The sequence below is a fragment of the Oncorhynchus tshawytscha genome, unplaced genomic scaffold, assembly GCF_018296145.1.
Source record: "Oncorhynchus tshawytscha isolate Ot180627B unplaced genomic scaffold, Otsh_v2.0 Un_contig_5351_pilon_pilon, whole genome shotgun sequence".
NCBI lineage: Eukaryota > Metazoa > Chordata > Actinopteri > Salmoniformes > Salmonidae > Oncorhynchus > Oncorhynchus tshawytscha.
In genome coordinates this window covers 167,138-186,931 of record NW_024609687.1, presented here as the reverse complement: position 1 = coordinate 186,931, position 19,794 = coordinate 167,138, and the positions used below count along the sequence as shown (strand labels likewise).

General features: G+C 48.5%; 1 protein-coding gene across 1 annotated transcript in view; it reads left to right on the top strand.

The window, feature by feature from the left end:
* Positions 1-19,794, top strand: part of otog (otogelin) — a 121,587-nt gene that overhangs the window by 3,266 nt on the left and 98,527 nt on the right. The window contains exons 2-6 of the mRNA XM_042316955.1: positions 7,166-7,264; positions 7,570-7,727; positions 9,055-9,176; positions 14,902-15,110; positions 16,306-16,436. Coding sequence (XP_042172889.1) covers positions 7,166-7,264; positions 7,570-7,727; positions 9,055-9,176; positions 14,902-15,110; positions 16,306-16,436 — 719 coding nt within the window. The remainder of the gene's footprint in view (positions 1-7,165; positions 7,265-7,569; positions 7,728-9,054; positions 9,177-14,901; positions 15,111-16,305; positions 16,437-19,794) is intronic.

The following is a 19,794-nucleotide window of genomic DNA, read 5'->3' as shown; positions in this document are numbered from 1 at the left end:
GGCGAGCAGGACTCTGGTCAAGTCAGGACTAGACTCTTTCAGACAGCTGCTGAGTCTGGAGAGCAGGACTAGACTCTTACAGACAGCTGCTGAGTCTGGCGAGCAGGACTCTGGTCAAGTCAGGACTAGACTCTTTCAGTCAGCTGCTGAGTCTGGAGAGCAGGACTCTGGTCAAGTCAGGACTAGACTCTTTCAGACAGCTGCTGAGTCTGGAGAGCAGGACTCTGGTCAAGTCGGACTAGACTCTTTCAGACAGCTGCTGAGTCTGGCGAGCAGGACTCTGGTCAAGTCAGGACTAGACTCTTTCAGACAGCTGCTGAGTCTGGAGAGCAGGACTCTGGTCAAGTCAGGACTAGACTCTTTCAGACAGCTGCTGAGTCTGGAGAGCAGGACTCTGGTCAAGTCAGGACTAGACTCTTACAGACAGCTGCTGAGTCTGGAGAGCAGGACTCTGGTCAAGTCAGGACTAGACTCTTTCAGACAGCTGCTGAGTCTGGAGAGCAGGACTCTGGTCAAGTCAGGACTAGACTCTTTCAGACAGCTGCTGAGTCTGGCGAGCAGGACTCTGGTCAAGTCAGGACTAGACTCTTTCAGACAGCTGCTGAGTCTGGAGAGCAGGACAGGACTCTGGTCTGGCGAAGGACTCTGGTCAGGGACTAGACTCTTTCAGACAGCTGCTGAGTCTGGAGAGCAGGACTCTGGTCAAGTCAGGACTAGACTCTTTCAGACAGCTGCTGAGTCTGGCGAGCAGGACTCTGGTCAAGTCAGGACTAGACTCTTTCAGACAGCTGCTGAGTCTGGAGAGCAGGACTCTGGTCAAGTCAGGACTAGACTCTTTCAGACAGCTGCTGAGTCTGGAGAGCAGGACTCTGGTCAAGTCAGGACTAGACTCTTTCAGACAGCTGCTGAGTCTGGCGAGCAGGACTCTGGTCAAGTCAGGACTAGACTCTTTCAGACAGCTGCTGAGTCTGGAGAGCAGGACTAGACTCTTACAGACAGCTGCTGAGTCTGGCGAGCAGGACTCTGGTCAAGTCAGGACTAGACTCTTTCAGACAGCTGCTGAGTCTGGAGAGCAGGACTCTGGTCAAGTCAGGACTAGACTCTTTCAGACAGCTGCTGAGTCTGGAGAGCAGGACTCTGGTCAAGTCAGGACTAGACTCTTTCAGACAGCTGCTGAGTCTGGCGAGCAGGACTCTGGTCAAGTCAGGACTAGACTCTTTCAGACAGCTGCTGAGTCTGGAGAGCAGGACTCTGGTCAAGTCAGGACTAGACTCTTTCAGACAGCTGCTGAGTCTGGCGAGCAGGACTCTGGTCAAGTCAGGACTAGACTCTTTCAGACAGCTGCTGAGTCTGGCGAGCAGGACTCTGGTCAAGTCAGGACTAGACTCTTTCAGACAGCTGCTGAGTCTGGCGAGCAGGACTCTGGTCAAGTCAGGACTAGACTCTTACAGACAGCTGCTGAGTCTGGCGAGCAGGACTCTGGTCAAGTCAGGACTAGACTCTTTCAGACAGCTGCTGAGTCTGGCGAGCAGGACTCTGGTCAAGTCAGGACTAGACTCTTTCAGACAGCTGCTGAGTCTGGAGAGCAGGACTCTGGTCAAGTCAGGACTAGACTCTTTCAGGCAGCTGCTGAGTCTGGAGAGCAAGACTCTGGTCAAGTCAGGACTAGACTCTTTCAGACAGCTGCTGAGTCTGGAGAGCAGGACTCTGGTCAAGTCAGACTCTGGTCAAGTCAGACTCTTACAGACAGCTGCTGAGTCTGGAGAGCAGGACTCTGGTCAAGTCAGGACTAGACTCTTTCAGACAGCTGCTGAGTCTGGAGAGCAGGACTCTGGTCAAGTCAGGACTAGACTCTTTCAGACAGCTGCTGAGTCTGGCGAGCAGGACTCTGGTCAAGTCAGGACTAGACTCTTTCAGACAGCTGCTGAGTCTGGCGAGCAGGACTCTGGTCAAGTCAGGGACTAGACTCTCTTTCAGACAGCTGCTGAGTCTGGCGAGCAGGACTCTGGTCAAGTCAGGACTAGACTCTTTCAGACAGCTGCTGAGTCTGGAGAGCAGGACTCTGGTCAAGTCAGGACTAGACTCTTTCAGACAGCTGCTGAGTCTGGCGAGCAGGACTCTGGTCAAGTCAGGACTAGACTCTTTCAGACAGCTGCTGAGTCTGGCGAGCAGGACTCTGGTCAAGTCAGGACTAGACTCTTTCAGACAGCTGCTGAGTCTGGCGAGCAGGACTCTGGTCAAGTCAGGACTAGACTCTTTCAGACAGCTGCTGAGTCTGGCGAGCAGGACTCTGGTCAAGTCAGGACTAGACTCTTTCAGACAGCTGCTGAGTCTGGAGAGCAGGACTCTGGTCAAGTCAGGACTAGACTCTTTCAGACAGCTGCTGAGTCTGGCGAGCAGGACTCTGGTCAAGTCAGGACTAGACTCTTTCAGACAGCTGCTGAGTCTGGAGAGCAGGACTCTGGTCAAGTCAGGACTAGACTCTTTCAGACAGCTGCTGAGTCTGGCGAGCAGGACTCTGGTCAAGTCAGGACTAGACTCTTTCAGACAGCTGCTGAGTCTGGCGAGCAGGACTCTGGTCAAGTCAGGACTAGACTCTTTCAGACAGCTGCTGAGTCTGGCGAGCAGGACTCTCTTTCAGACAGCTGGAGTCAAGGACTCAGGACTAGACTCTTTCAGACAGCTGCTGAGTCTGGCGAGCAGGACTCTGGTCAAGTCAGGACTAGACTCTTTCAGACAGCTGCTGAGTCTGGAGAGCAGGACTCTGGTCAAGTCAGGACTAGACTCTTTCAGACAGCTGCTGAGTCTGGCGAGCAGGACTCTGGTCAAGTCAGGACTAGACTCTTTGGCAGACAGCTGCTGAGTCTGGAGAGCAGGACTCTGGTCAAGTCAGGACTAGACTCTTTCAGACAGCTGCTGAGTCTGGCGAGCAGGACTCTGGTCAAGTCAGGACTAGACTCTTTCAGACAGCTGCTGAGTCTGGCGAGCAGGACTCTGGTCAAGTCAGGACTAGACTCTTTCAGACAGCTGCTGAGTCTGGCGAGCAGGACTCTGGTCAAGTCAGGACTAGACTCTTTCAGACAGCTGCTGAGTCTGGCGAGCAGGACTCTGGTCAAGTCAGGACTAGACTCTTTCAGACAGCTGCTGAGTCTGGCGAGCAGGACTCTGGTCAAGTCAGGACTAGACTCTTTCAGACAGCTGCTGAGTCTGGAGAGCAGGACTCTGGTCAAGTCAGGACTAGACTCTTACAGACAGCTGCTGAGTCTGGAGAGCAGGACTCTGGTCAAGTCAGGACTAGACTCTTTCAGACAGCTGCTGAGTCTGGAGAGCAGGACTCTGGTCAAGTCAGGACTAGACTCTTACAGACAGCTGCTGAGTCTGGCGAGCAGGACTCTGGTCAAGTCAGGACTAGACTCTTACAGACAGCTGCTGAGTCTGGCGAGCAGGACTCTGGTCAAGTCAGGACTAGACTCTTACAGACAGCTGCTGAGTCTGGCGAGCAGGACTCTGGTCAAGTCAGGACTAGACTCTTTCAGACAGCTGCTGAGTCTGGCGAGCAGGACTCTGGTCAAGTCAGGACTAGACTCTTTCAGACAGCTGCTGAGTCTGGAAGGACTCTGGTCAAGTCAGGACTAGACTCTGCTGAGTCTGGCACTAGCAGGACTCAAGTCAGGACTGACTCTTTCAGACAGCTGCTGAGTCTGGAGAGCAGGACTCTGGTCAAGTCAGGACTAGACTCTTTCAGACAGCTGCTGAGTCTGGCGAGCAGGACTCTGGTCAAGTCAGGACTAGACTCTTTCAGCAGCTGCTGAGTCTGGAGAGCAGGACTCTGGTCAAGTCAGGACTAGACTCTTTCAGACAGCTGCTGAGTCTGGAGAGCAGGACTCTGGTCAAGTCAGGACTAGACTCTTTCAGACAGCTGCTGAGTCTGGCGAGCAGGACTCTGGTCAAGTCAGGACTAGACTCTTTCAGACAGCTGCTGAGTCTGGCGAGCAGGACTCTGGTCAAGTCAGGACTAGACTCTTTCAGACAGCTGCTGAGTCTGGAGAGCAGGACTCTGGTCAAGTCAGGACTAGACTCTTTCAGACAGCTGCTGAGTCTGGAGAGCAGGACTCTGGTCAAGTCAGGACTTTCCAGACTCTTTCAGACAGCTGCTGAGTCTGGAGAGCAGGACTCTGGTCAAGTCAGGACTAGACTCTTTCAGACAGCTGCTGAGTCTGGCGAGCAGGACTCTGGTCAAGTCAGGACTAGACTCTTACAGACAGCTGCTGAGTCTGGCGAGCAGGACTCTGGTCAAGTCAGGACTAGACTCTTACAGACAGCTGCTGAGTCTGGCGAGCAGGACTCTGGTCAAGTCAGGACTAGACTCTTTCAGACAGCTGCTGAGTCTGGCGAGCAGGACTCTGGTCAAGTCAGGACTAGACTCTTTCAGACAGCTGCTGAGTCTGGCGAGCAGGACTCTGGTCAAGTCAGGACTAGACTCTTACAGACAGCTGCTGAGTCTGGCGAGCAGGACTCTGGTCAAGTCAGGACTAGACTCTTTCAGACAGCTGCTGAGTCTGGCGAGCAGGACTCCGGTCAAGTCAGGACTAGACTCTTTCAGACAGCTGCTGAGTCTGGCGAGCAGGACTCTGGTCAAGTCAGGACTAGACTCTTTCAGACAGCTGCTGAGTCTAAGCAGGACTCTGGTCAAGTCAGACTAGACTCTTAGACAGCTGCTGAGTCTGGCGAGCAGGACTCTGGTCAAGTCAGGACTGACTCTTACAGACAGCTGCTGAGTCTGGCGAGCAGGACTCTGGTCAAGTCAGGACTAGACTCTTTCAGACAGCTGCTGAGTCTGGCGAGCAGGACTCTGGTCAAGTCAGGACTAGACTCTTTCAGACAGCTGCTGAGTCTGGCGAGCAGGACTCTGGTCAAGTCAGGACTAGACTCTTTCAGACAGCTGCTGAGTCTGGCGAGCAGGACTCTGGTCAAGTCAGGACTAGACTCTTACAGACAGCTGCTGAGTCTGGCGAGCAGGACTCCGGTCAAGTCAGGACTAGACTCTTTCAGACAGCTGCTGAGTCTGGCGAGCAGGACTCTGGTCAAGACTAGACTCTTTCAGACAGCTGCTGAGTCTGGCGAGCAGGACTCTGGTCAAGGGGACTAGACTCTTACAGACAGCTGCTGAGTCTGGCGAGGGGACTCTGGTCAAGTCAGGACTAGACTCTTACAGACAGCTGCTGAGTCTGGTAGAGCAGGACTCTGGTCAAGTCAGGACTAGACTCTTTCAGACAGCTGCTGAGTCTCGAGCAGGACTCTGGTCAAGTCAGGACTAGACTCTTTCAGACAGCTGCTGACTGGCGAGCAGGACTCTGGTCAAGTCAGGACTAGACTCTTGGACAGCTGCTGAGTCTGGCGAGCAGGACTCTGGTCAAGTCAGGACTAGACTCTTTCAGACAGCTGCTGAGTCTGGCGAGCAGGACTCTGGTCAAGTCAGGACTAGACTCTTTCAGACAGCTGCTGAGTCTGGCGAAGGACTCTGGTCAAGAGGACTTTAGTCTGGCGAGCAGGACTTGCTCAGGATCTTTTGCTGAGTCTGGCGAGCAGGACTCTGGTCAAGTCAGGACTAGAATCTTCAGACAGCTGCTGAGTCTGGCGAGCAGGACTCTGGTCAAGTCAGGACTAGACTCTTACAGACAGCTGCTGAGTCTGGCGAGCAGGACTCTGGTCAAGTCAGGACAGGCTCATACAGCTATAGGATTAAATGACTGTCTCTTCTGAGTGAATGTTGCATATAATTCTATTGTATTTAATTGTTCTTTCTTTTCAAATCTTTCCCCAAAGGAACTTCATAGAACTGCAGATACATTAGCAACCAACGCATCACTAGCCAACACGTCAACCAACGTCTCTTCAGTTCACTCATCTTCATCCAACTCTTCGTCCGTCAACCAATCATCCGTCAAGTCATCTTCAGTTGGCAGATCTTCAGTCCACTACTTCAACACAACTGTAGTCGATTCATCTTCAGACTCAAAGGAAGCACTGAGGTCATCAGTAGGCCTGCGTAGGCCAACAGGTAGGCCACTGTATGTTAGGTGGGAAAAGCCATTTATGGACAGAAGAGATTGTGTAAACACCGTAGGATGTTTGAATGTAAATGTGCAAGGTTAACATCCCTCTCCCAAACTTCCCATCTTTTCCAAGAACAATTACCCCCTCTGTCTGGCCTGAGTCACCTCTCTACAACAGACACTAAGAGAGGTGAGGCGGAGCCCCTTTTGTCCAGCCCAGCTTAGTCTAAGGGGGTCTCTAATGTGTACGTCTATAATACGGCTGGGTTAACAGGTTAACAGGGTCAGGTCCTACCACCACTCTCCATCTGTCCCTCTTTGCATCCCTCCTCAGACCACATATGTTGCCAGGGCAAGATGAGATGAGGAGCTGCAGCCCTAGGTGCTAGCCACTCAGGCTTAGCTCTGATATAAAGGTCAGGTGGAGGAAGAACTGATATAAAGGTCAGGTAGAAGAAGAACTGATATAAAGGTCAGGTAGAAGAAGAAGAACTGGTATAAAGGTCAGGTAGAAGAAGAACTGATATAAAGGTCAGGTAGAAGAAGAAGAACTGGTATAAAGGTCAGGTAGAAGAAGAACTGATATAAAGGTCAGGTAGAAGAAGAACTGATATAAAGGTCAGGTAGAAGAAGAAGAACTGGTATAAAGGTCAGGTAGAAGAAGAACTGATATAAAGGTCAGGTAGAAGAAGAAGGAGAAGAAGAGAAGGAGAAAGGGATGAACAGAGGGGGAGGGAGGAAGAACTGATGTAAAGGTCAGGTAGAAGAAGGAGAAGAAGAGAAGGAGAAAGGGATGAACGGAACGGAGGGGAAGGGAGGAAGGTGGAGGTGGGGACTTTCTCCAAAGTTGCCGTCATGGAAAGTTGTGACTTTCCAGGTATTTGATCTTGAACAGGCAACACAGTCTGTGGTACAGCACAACGCTGGCTTCAGTCTACTGTGGGATTGTTGAAATATTTGGTTAAGAAGGGCTTTATATTGCTATCATTTGAGAATTCATCAAATAATCTTCAATATCTTCATGGAAATAAAACTCTCTGTAGAGTTAGTGTATTTGGTGTATAAAGGTGTATAACTTCTGTATGACACTGAATGTGATTGTGTTTCAGATCCCTGTTCGTTTCCTTGTCTGAATGGAGGTCAGTGTGTCCATCCTGAGTCATGTGACTGCAGTTTATACCAAGCTACTGGAACACGATGCCAAACAGGTTACAGTCTTCTATCCAGAGCTTCATCTGGAGTAGGGTACAGATGGTTGAAGTGAGGGATGACAGACAGCATTCATTGGGAATTGTATGGACTGTTGTACCAACAAATTCCCCATTCACCCTCCAACTGTCTCTGTCTGTCTGTCTGTCTGTCTGTCTGTCTGTCTGTCTGTCTGTCTGTCTGTCTGTCTGTCTGTCTGTCTGTCTGTCTGTCTGTCTGTCTGCCTGTCTGCCTGTCTGTCTGTCTGTCTGTCTGTCTGTCTGTCTGTCTGTCTGTCTGTCTGTCTGTCTGTCTGTCTGTCCAGTTCCTAACCCAGGATTTGAGAGGGAGATGGCGTGTCGGTCGTGGGGCCAGTATAACTACGAGACGTTTGATGGGCTGTACTATCACTTTCCTGGGAGATGTACCTACACTCTGCTGAGAGACTGTGAAGACACCAGCCAGGCCAGCATTCTCATACAGGTAATGTCGCTGCATGTTAACCAGCATAGAGCACGACTCTCAGTAGCATATCACAGATCCATATCTGGTCTAGTAGTGTATAAAGAATACAGGGTTGGAAAGGAAATGTGGGGGCTATGGCCTGATATGGAAGGCTCAACTTGGCTTTAAAGGAAATGTGGGGACTATGACCTGATATGGAAGGCTCACCTTGGCTTTAAAGGAAATGTGGGGACTATGGCCTGATATGGAAGGCTCACCTTGGCTTTAAAGGAAATGTGGGGACTATGACTTGATATGGAAGGCTCACCTTGGCTTCAACAGTGAGTGCTTTGTATGAAATAAAACAATTTGATTTTCAATTCTTATTGACTGAAATGCTGAATATCAGTGATTTTATTCATCATCGGCTAGCAAGGATTTCCACTCCCCATGAGTATCATTTCCCAGAGCTGCTCTTCATCTCACAGTGTTTCCAAGGGTTGGCGGTTCTCAGTACAGTCTTAGAGTAGAAGAGTACAGTCTTGGCCTCGGGGTAATATTTGCTCTGAAGATTAACTGAAAGCCATCTCATTACTGGACTAATTTATGTCAATTACCGTTAGGCTACTGCAATTACCCACAATGCATCTCAACCGTCCACAACAAACCTCGACTTTGTTCCTAAAAAACAAGCTGAGTAACAGAGAGGAAGTCGCTCCAGGAGAAAACTAGAATAAGAAACAACTGCACCTGGAACGTCCTTTTCCTTTGACTTTAGCTGCGTTCTGCTTTGTGGGCGTATGGAGTCCCCTGGGGGGTGGCACAGCGGTGTATCCATCCAATCCACTCATTATTTATTCATAGTAGTAAACAGGGACTGGTCTCAAAATGTAATGATCTGCTGTTTAAAATGACTGATAAACCAATCCCTCGTGCCTCATGGGAGAGAGGCCTCTCCGTGTGTCGTACTGGGACCTGTTGGACCAGAGTTTGGTCCAACATATGAATCGAATCGAGCAACCCCCGTAGAATTGAACTGCACCCCACACTAACCATTCAAGATGAAAGCTAGACAATCCCCAAATTGCTCACTGTGCCCTCAGGGGGGCTCCTGGTACATGTTCTCCATATGATTTGGGAATGCCCTGGGGTTTTACGTTTCTGGAGTTGTGGGGTTGGGGAGGGGGGACTGTTGGTCTTGTTCGGTCTGGTCACTTGTTTCTCGGTTCATGTTGTGTACGGTAGCGATATCGTTGATCTAAATGTCTCTGTATTTTATTTATTGTATTTACTTATTTGTTATTATCAACTAACTAACTAAAATGTTTTATAAATGAATAAACAGTCTATTCTGTTGATTTTACAGGTCCACAATGACCCAGACTGCCGCTCGTCTCCCTACTCCTGCACGCGGTCAGTTAGTCTCTTCCTGCCCTGGGAAGGAGAGATCAGGTTGCACAGGTCCAAAGTTACCTTCAAGGGACAGAGGTAATCGATTGATTTGATCGACTGATTGATTGGTTGATTGATTGATTACAGGTTTGTTTAATAAATGTTTTATAAGCAGATGTAAAATAAGAGCTGAGAAAGGTGTTAAAATGAAGTGCTCTCCGTTGTGACATCACAATGTGTTGTAATGAGTCTGGTCTCCGTTGTGACATCACAATGTGTTATAGTGAGTCTGGTCTCCGTTTTGACATCACAATGTGTTGTAATGAGTCTGGTCTCCGTTGTGACATCACAATGTGTTGTAATGAGTCTGGTCTCCGTTGTGACATCACAATGTGTTGTAGTGAGTCTGGTCTCCGTTGTGACATCACAATGTGTTGTAATGAGTCTGGTCTCCGTTGTGACATCACAATGTGTTGTAGTGAGTCTGGTCTCCGTTGTGACATCACAATGTGTTATAGTGAGTCTGGTCTCCGTTGTGACATCACAATGTGTTGTAATGAGTCTGGTCTCTGTTGTGACATCACAATGTGTTGTAATGAGTCTGGTCTCCGTTGTGACATCACAATGTCTGTAATGAGTCTGGTCTCTGTTGTGACATCACAATGTGTTATAGTGAGTCTGGTCTCCGTTGTGACATCACAATGTGTTGTAATGAGTCTGGTCTCCGTTGTGACATCACAATGTGTTGTAGTGAGTCTGGTCTCCGTTGTGACATCACAATGTGTTGTAATGAGTCTGGTCTCCGTTGTGACATCACAATGTGTTATAGTGAGTCTGGTCTCCGTTGTGACATCACAATGTGTTGTAGTGAGTCTGTTCTCCGTTGTGACATCACAATGTGTTATAGTGAGTCTGGTCTCCGTTGTGACATCACAATGTGTTATAGTGAGTCTGGTCTCCGTTGTGACATCACAATGTGTTATAGTGAGTCTGGTCTCCGTTGTGACATCACAATGTGTTATAGTGAGTCTGGTCTCCGTTGTGACATCACAATGTGTTGTAGTGAGTCTGTTCTCCGTTGTGACATCACAATGTGTTATAGTGAGTCTGGTCTCCGTTGTGACATCACAATGTGTTATAGTGAGTCTGGTCTCCGTTGTGACATCACAATGTGTTGTAATGAGTCTGGTCTCCGTTGTGACATCACAATGTGTTATAGTGAGTCTGGTCTCCGTTGTGACATCACAATGTGTTGTAATGAGTCTGGTCTCCGTTGTGACATCACAATGTGTTGTAGTGAGTCTGGTCTCCGTTGTGACATCACAATGTGTTATAGTGAGTCTGGTCTCCGTTGTGACATCACAATGTCTGTAATGAGTCTGGTCTCCGTTGTGACATCACAATGTGTTATAGTGAGTCTGGTCTCCGTTGTGACATCACAATGTGTTGTAATGAGTCTGGTCTCCGTTGTGACATCACAATGTGTTGTAATGAGTCTGGTCTCCGTTGTGACATCACAATGTGTTGTAATGAGTCTGGTCTCCATTGTGACATCACAATGTGTTGTAATGAGTCTGGTCTCCGTTGTGACATCACAATGTGTTGTAGTGAGTCTGGTCTCCGTTGTGACATCACAATGTGTTATAGTGAGTCTGGTCTCCGTTGTGACATCACAATGTGTTATAGTGAGTCTGGTCTCCGTTGTGACATCACAATGTGTTGTAATGAGTCTGGTCCCCAGACAACATATTGAGGTCTTGTCCCGTTGTGTCCATATAACTCAGGCAGTGTTGTCGTGAGTCTGGTCTCCAGACAACATATTGAGGTCTTGTCTCTGTGTTTTTACTCGGTCTTGGACAACGAGTTCTCGTAATTTCTTGCCGAGTCCAACCCGAGCCACCGGAGTGAAAATCATATAATTACCAGCTCTCATTCAGTCGGCCCATAAAACCTCTTCGCCATGGCCAAATATCCACACTCCTGTCATAATATCTCATCAACTATTAAAACCTGCCTGGGCTTTCTACTTTACTCATAACTCATAACTTTCTACTTTACTCATTACTGTCCTTCACTGTTGTTGAAAAATATCCTCAAACATTATGGCGGTGGTCAGAATGTCCTTGATTTGCTGGTCGATAAGACATTGTTTCACAGCTCTATTTAGTAAGAGGAGACCAGGGGGGGAGATGGAATCTACTTAAGTCTTTTCATCTGTTATAGACCTGTTTCAAATCAAATTAAATCAGTGGGTTAGTGATTATGTGTAGAGTGTCTCTCTGTTTGTCCTCAGCATCCATTTCATCACCATTCGGAATATCTAAAGAGTCCATTTGTTCTTCTGAAATATGACCACAGAAATACTGGACATTTTGAGATCTTGATATCATGGTGATTTGACACATTTACAACCGTGGTCTTGAAATTGGACTTGCATCGTTCTTGACTTGTGTTACAATAATGCTGGTTCGAACTCGAACCCAGACGCAGTGAAACACAGCAAGCAGAGATAAGGGTACATCCAGATCTTTTACTTCAAGTCTTGACGGAAAACAAGGCAAAAGCACAAGAGTAAACTAAACAAAACACGAGACCTAAGCACAGATACAGGACAACAGAGGAACCTAAACAGCAAGGCAACCAGGTGAACAGAGAAGGTAATTAACCACAGGTGAAACCAATAAGTAATGATCAGGGTAACCGTGGAAACTAGAAAACAAGGTGAAAGTGCCCTCCAGCGGGAACCAATCAAATCGAACAGAAACTGTGACAACTTGGTCTCGGACCCCTCGCCCCTCTCCCAGTCTTGGTCTTGACCCGAACTGGAAGAGAGGTAGTGGGTGTGCAGGCTTTCAGGTGTCCAACTCCTGGTCTGTCTCAACTAATTGAGGTCCAGAATAAGAGTGAATGAAAGACCTACAATCGTGGCCAAAAGTTTTGAGAATGACACAAAAATAAATTTTCACAAATCTGCTGCCTCTGTTTGTATGATGGCAAATTGCATAAACTCCAGAATGTTATGAAGTGTGATTAGATTAATTGCAATTAATTGCAAAGTCCCTCTTTGCCATGCAAATGAACTGAATCCACCCAAAAACATTTCCACTGCATTTCAGCCCTGCCACAAAAGGACCAGCTGACATCATGTCAGTGATTCTCTCGTTAACACAGGTGTGTGTTGACGAGGACAAGGCTGGAGATCACTCTGTCATGCTGATTGAGTTTGAATAGACTGGAAGCTTCAAAAGGAGGGTGGTGCTTGGAATCATTGTTCTTCCTCTGTCATCCATGGTTACCTGCAAGGAAATACGTGCCGTCATTATTTCTATGCACAAAAAGCGCTTCACAGGCAAGGATATTGCTGCCAGTAAGATTGCACCTAAATCAACCACTTATCGGATAATCAAGAACTTCAAGGAGAGCGGTTCAATTCTTGTGAAGAAGGCTTCAGGGCGCCCAAGAAAACCAGCAAGCGCCAGGACCGTCTCCTAAAGTTGATTCAACTGCGGGATCGGGGCACCACCAGTACAGAGCTTGCTCAGGAATGGCAGCAGGCAGGCATCTGCACGCACAGTGAGGCAAAGACTTTTGGAGGATGGCCTGGTGTCAAGAACGGCAGCAAAGAAGCCATCAGGGACAGACTGATATTCTGCAAAAGGTACAGGGATTGGACTGCTGAGGACTGGGGTAAAGTCATTTTCTCTGATGAATCCCCTTTCCGATTGTTTGGGGCATCCAGAAAAAAGCTTGTCCGGAGAATACAAGGTGAGCGCTACCATCAGTCCTGTGTCATGCCAACAGTAAAGCATCCTGAGACCATTCATGTGTGGGGTTGCTTCTCAGCCAAGGGAGTGGGCTCACTCACAATTTTGCCTAAGAACACAGTCATGAATAAAGAATGGTACCAACACATCAACTTCTCCCAACCATCCAGGAACAGTTTGGTGACGAACAATGCCTTTTCCAGCATGATGGAGCACCTTGCCATGAGGCAAAAGTGATAACTAAGTGTCTCGGAGAACAAAACATCGATATTTTGGGTCCATGGCCAGGAAACTCCCTAGACCTTAATCCCATTGAGAACTTGTGGTCAATCCTCAAGAGGCGGGTGGACAAACAAAACCCAACAAATTCTGACAAACTCCAAACATTGATTATGCAAGAATGGGCTGCCATCAGTCAGGATGTGGCTCAGAAGTTAATTGACAGCATGCCAGGGCGGATTGCAGAGATCTTGAAAAAGAAGGGTCAACACTGCAAATATTGACTCCATGCATCAACTTCATGTAATTGTCAATAAAAGCCTTTGACACTTATGAAATGCTTGTAATTATACTTCAGTATTCCATGGTAACATCTGACAAAAATATCTAAAGACACTGAAGCAGAAAATGTTGTGAAAATAAATATTTGTGCCATTCTCAAAAATTTTGGCCACGACTGTACACACTTAGTGAACCCTGGTTGACTGATTTGACCTCTCCTCTCCTCCTCCTCTCATCCTCTCCTCCTCCCATCCTCCTCTCCTCCTTCTCTCCTACTCCCATCCTCCTCTCCTCCTCCTCTCCTCCTCCCCTCCTCTCCTCCTCCTGTCCTCCTCTCCTCCTTCTCTCCTCTTCCCATCCTCCTCTCCTCCTTCTCTCTTCGTCCTCCTCTCCACCTCCTCCCGTCCTCCTCTCCTCCTTCTCTCTTCGTCCTCCTCTCCACCTCCTCCTGCCCTCCTCTCCTCCTCCCATCCTTCTCTCCTCCTCCCGTCCTCCTCTCCTCCTCCCTCCTTCTCTCCTCCTCTCCTCCTTCTCTCCTACTCCCATCCTCCTCTCCTCCTCCTCTCCTCCTCCTCCCCTCCTTCTCTCCTCCTCCTCTCCTCCTCCTCCTCCTCCTCTCCTCCTTCTCTCCTCCTCCCCCGTCCTCCTCTCCTCCTCTCCTCCTCCCCCTCCTTCTCTCCTCCTCTCCTCCTTCTCTCCCTACTCCCATCCTCCTCTCCTCCTCCTCTCCTCCTCCCCTCCTCTCCTCCTCCTGTCCTCCTCTCCTCCTTCTCTCCTCTTCCCATCCTCCTCTCCTCCTTCTCTCTTCGTCCTCCTCTCCACCTCCTCCCGTCCTCCTCTCCTCCTTCTCTCTTCGTCCTCCTCTCCACCTCCTCCCGCCCTCCTCTCCTCCTCCCATCCTTCTCTCCTCCTCCCGTCCTCCTCTCCTCCTTCTCTCTTCGTCCTCCTCTCCCACCTCCTCCCGCCCTCCTCTCCTCCTCCCATCCTTCTCTCCTCCTCCCGTCCTCCTCTCCTCCTCCCCTCCTTCTCTCCTCCTCCTCTCCTCCTTCTCTCCTACTCCCATCCTCCTCTCCTCCTCCTCTCCTCCTCCCCTCCTCCTCTCTCCTCCTCCTCTCCTCCTCCTCCTCCTCCTCTCCTCCTCCTCTCTCCTCCTCCCGTCCTCCTCTCCTCCTCCTCTCCTCCCCTCCTCCTCTCCTCCTCCTCTTCTCCTTCTCTCCTACTCCCATCCTCCTCTCCTCCTCTCCTCCTCCTCTCCTCCTCTCCTCCTTCTCCTCCTCCTCCCCGTCCTCCTCTCCACCTCCTCCCCGGACCTCCTCCTCCTCCTCCTCCTCCTCTCCTCTTCCCCTACTTCTCTCCTCCTCCCGTCCTCCTCTCCTCCTCCCGTCCTTCTCTCCTAATCCCCTCCTCCCATCCTTCTCTCCTCCTTCTGTCCTCCTCTCCTCCTCTTCCCCCGTCCTCCTTCTCTCCTCCTACCGTCCTCCTCTCCTCTCCTCCTCCTGCCCTCCTCTCCTCCTCCCATCCTCCTCTCCTCCTTCTCTCCTTCTCCCACCATGCAGTGTCCAGCTGCCTCACCACATCCATGACGTGGAGCTGGAGAAGATCTCCCGCTATGTCTTGGTGACCCAGCAACATGGCTTCACCCTGGCCTGGGACGGACACAGTGGCTCTGTCTACATCAAGCTGAGCCCAGAGTGGGTGGGCAGGACCTGCGGTCTGTGTGGCAACTTCAACGCAGACGTACAGGATGACCTGAAGACCAGCTACGGTAAGAACAGAGAAAGAGAGAACAGTAGAGGAGGGACTGAAGACCAGCTACAGTAAGAACAGAGAAAGAGAGAACAGTAGAGGAGGGACTGAAGACCAGCTACGGTTAGAATAGGAAAAGGTAGAGGAGGACAGCTACAGTAAGAACAGGAGGGACTGAAGACCAGCTACAGTAAGAACAGAGAAAGAGAGAACAGTAGAGGAGGGACTGAAGACCAGCTACAGTAAGAACAGAGAAAGAGAGAACAGTAGAGGAGGGACTGAAGACCAGCTACAGTAAGAACAGAGAAAGAGAGAACAGTAGAGGAGGGACTGAAGACCAGCTACGGTTAGAATAGAGAAAGAGAGAACAGTAGAGGAGAGACTGAAGACCAGCTACAGTAAGAACAGAGAAAGAGAGGACAGTCACAGGTCAGTTCCGGTAACGGTGGCCCCTCCCTCTGGAAAGCTCACAGGGGTGCAGGCTTTTGCTCCATCTCAGCTGTAACACACCTGATTCAGCTGATCAAGGTCCTGAAGAGCACCTTACTGCTACAATCAGGTGGTCAAGGTCCTGAAGAGCACCATACTGCTACAATCAGGTGGTCAAGGTCCTGAAGAGCACCTTACTGCTACAATCAGGTGGTCAAGGTCCTGAAGAGCACCTTACTGCTACAATCAGGTGGTCAAGGTCCTGAAGAGCACCTTACTGCTAAGAATCAGGTGGTCAAGGTACTGAAGAGCACCTTTCTAAGAACAGAGAAAGAGAGGACAATCAGGTGGTCAAGGTACTGAAGAGCACCTCCTGCTACAATCAGGTGATCAAGGTCCCGAAGAGCACCTTACTGCTACAATCAGGTGGTCAAGGTCCTGAAGAGCACCATACTGCTACAATCAGGTGGTCAAGGTCCTGAAGAGCACCTTACTGCTACAATCAGGTGGTCAAGGTCCTGAAGAGCACCTTAATGCTACAATCAGGTGATCAAGGTCCTGAAGAGCACCATACTGCTACAATCAGGTGGTCAAGGTCCTGAAGAGCACCTTACTGCTACAATCAGGTGGTCAAGGTACTGAAGAGCACCTTACTGCTACAATCAGGTGGTCAAGGTACTGAAGAGCACCTTACTGCTACAATCAGGTGTGTTAGAAGTAGGGCTGGAACAACATCTTGTAATGGTGGTAACGTCCGGCTGTGCTCCGCCTGTCTTCCCATACAGGTGTGGTGACGGAGGACCTGTCCATGTTTGGGAACAGCTGGGTGGAGGAGGAGCTTCACCAGGTCAGGTGTCCCATGGTGCCCTTCATGTTCCCCTCGCCCTGCGCCTCACGTGACCCACACATACTACTGGTGAGTAACCCTGACCCACACATACTACTGGTGAGTAACCCTGACCCACACATACTACTGGTGAGTAACCCTGACCCACACATACTACTGGTGAGTAACCCTGACCCACACATACTACTGGTGAGTAAGCCTGACCCACACATACTACTGGTGAGTAACCCTGACCCACACGTACTACTGGTGATTAACCCTGACCCTCACATACTACTGGTGAGTAACCCTGACCCTCGCATACTACTGGTGAGTAACCCTGACCCACACATACTACTGGTGAGTAACCCTGACCCACACATACTACTGGTGAGTAACCCTGACCCACACATACTACTGGTGAGTAACCCTGACCCTCACATACTACTGGTGAGTAACCCTGACCCACACATACTACTGGTGAGTAACCCTGACCCACACATACTACTGGTGAGTAACCCTGACCCTCACATACTACTGGTGAGTAACCCTGACCCTCACATACTACTGGTGAGTAACCCTGACCCACACATACTAATGGCGAGTAACCAGTAACCATACACATACAGGTAGTGAATAACCCTGACCTTAACCCTCACATACAGGTAGTGAATAACCCTGACCTTAACCCTCACATACAGGTAGTGAATAACCCTGACCTTAACCCTCACATACAGGTAGTGATTGTGTTAAGAAGACATCTCTGGTGCTGCTAACTGCCAAGTCGCTGCTTGGTTCTCAGTCTCTACCTGAGGGACCACAATTATTTAAAAAGGACATTTTTGAATCTTACACACTTTTTTAGATTTAATTATCCTAAATTGAACTACTCTAACTCTGTGTGTGTTCTTTATTTTCCTGTTCTGGGTTTGTGTGATTAATTCCCTGTCTGGGTTTGTGTGATTCATTTCCTGTTCTGGGTTTGTGTGATTCATTTCCTGTTCTGGGTTTGTGTGAGGTAAACTTGGACCTTGTGCTTACTTTGTTTTCACCGTGACAGAAAGTGGAGGAGGTGTGTGCAATGCTTCTGGAGGAACCATTTACAGGCTGTCATGAGTTTGTCAGTCCTCTGTCTTACATGGCTAGCTGCTCCAACGACCTCTGTCTGTAAGTACTGACTAGTCACCAACGACCTCTGTCTGTTAGTAATAACTAGTCACCAACGACCTCTGTCTGTTAGTAATAACTAGTCACCAACGACCTCTGTCTGTTAGTAATAACTAGTCACCAACGACCTCTGTCTGTTAGTAATAACTAGTCACCAACGACCTCTGTCTGTTAGTAATAACTAGTCACCAACGACCTCTGTCTGTTAGTAATAACTAGTCACCAACGACCTCTGTCTGTTAGTAATAACTAGTCACCAACGACCTCTGTCTGTTAGTAGTGACGACTAGTCACCAACGACCTCTGTCTGTTAGTAATAACTAGTCACCAACGACCTCTGTCTGTTAGTAATAACTAGTCACCAACGACCTCTGTCTGTTAGTACTGACTAGTCACCAACGACCTCTGTCTGTTAGTACTGACTAGTCACCAACAACCTCTGTCTGTAAGTACTGACTAGTCACCAACGACCTCTGTCTGTTAGTACTGACTAGTCACCAACGACCTCTGTCTGTTAGTAATAACTAGTCACCAACGACCTCTGTCTGTTAGTAATAACTAGTCACCAACGACCTCTGTCTGTTAGTACTGACTAGTCACCAACGACCTCTGTCTGTAATAACTAGTACTGACTAGTCACCAACGACCTCTGTGTAGTAATAACTAGTCACCAACGACCTCTGTTAGTAATAACTAGTCACCAACGACCTCTGTTAGTAATAACTAGTCACCAACGACCTCTGTCTGTAAGTACTGACTAGTCACCAACGACCTCTGTTAGTAATAACTAGTCACCAACTAGTCACCAACGACCTCTGTTAGTAATAACTAGTCACCAACGACCTCTGTTAGTAATAACTAGTCACCAACGACCTCTGTCTGTAAGTCCCTGTTAGACTAGTCACTAACGACCTCTGTTAGTAATAACTAGTCACCAACGACCTCTGTTAGTAATAACTAGTCACCAACGACCTCTGTCTGTAAGTACTGACTAGTCACTAACGACCTCTGTTAGTAATAACTAGTCACCAACGACCTCTGTTAGTAATAACTAGTCACCAACGACCTCTGTCTGTAAGTACTGACTAGTCACCAACGACCTCTGTTAGTAATAACTAGTCACCAACGACCTCTGTTAGTAATAACTAGTCACCAACGACCTCTGTCTGTAAGTACTGACTAGTCACCAACGACCTCTGTTAGTAATAACTAGTCACCAACGACCTCTGTTAGTAAGTACTAACTAGTCACCAACGACCTCTGTTAGTAATAACTAGTCACCAACGACCTCTGTCTGTAAGTACTGACTAGTCACCAACGACCTCTGTTAGTAATAACTAGTCACCAACGACCTCTGTTAGTAATAACTAGTCACCAACGACCTCTGTTAGTAATAACTAGTCACCAACGACCTCTGTCTGTAAGTACTGACTAGTCACCAACGACCTCTGTTAGTAAGTAACTAGTCACCAACGACCTCTGTTAGTAATAACTAGTCACCAACGACCTGTTAGTAATGCCTGTAAACTAGTCACTGACTAGTCACCAACGACCTCTGTTAGTAATAACTAGTCACCAACGACCTCTGTTAGTAATAACTAGTCACCAACAACCTCTGTTAGTAATAACTAGTCACCAACGACCTCTGTCTGTTAGTAATGACTAGTCACCAACGACCTCTGTTAGTAATAACTAGTCACCAACGACCTCTGTCTGTTAGTAATGACTAGTCACCAACAACCTCTGTTAGTAATAACTAGTCACCAACGACCTCTGTCTGTTAGTAATAACTAGTCACCAACGACCTCTGTTAGTAATAACTAGTCACCAACAACCTCTGTTAGTAATAACTAGTCACCAACAACCTCTGTCTGTAAGTACTGACTAGTCACCAACAACCTCTGTTAGTAATAACTAGTCACCAACGACCTCTGTTAGTAATAACTAGTCACCAACAACCTCTGTTAGTAATAACTAGTCACCAACAACCTCTGTTAGTAATAACTAGTCACCAACGACCTCTGTCTGTTAGTAATAACTCTGTCTGTAAGTCACCAACGACCTCTGTCTGTAAGTACTGACTAGTCACCAACGACCTCTGTCTGTAAGTACTGACCAGTCACCAACGACCTCTGACTGTTAGTAATGACTAGTCACCAACAACCTCTGTCTGTAAGTACTGACTAGTCACCAACAACCTCTGTTAGTAATAACTAGTCACCAACGACCTCTGTTAGTAATAACTAGTCACCAACAACCTCTGTTAGTAATAACTAGTCAC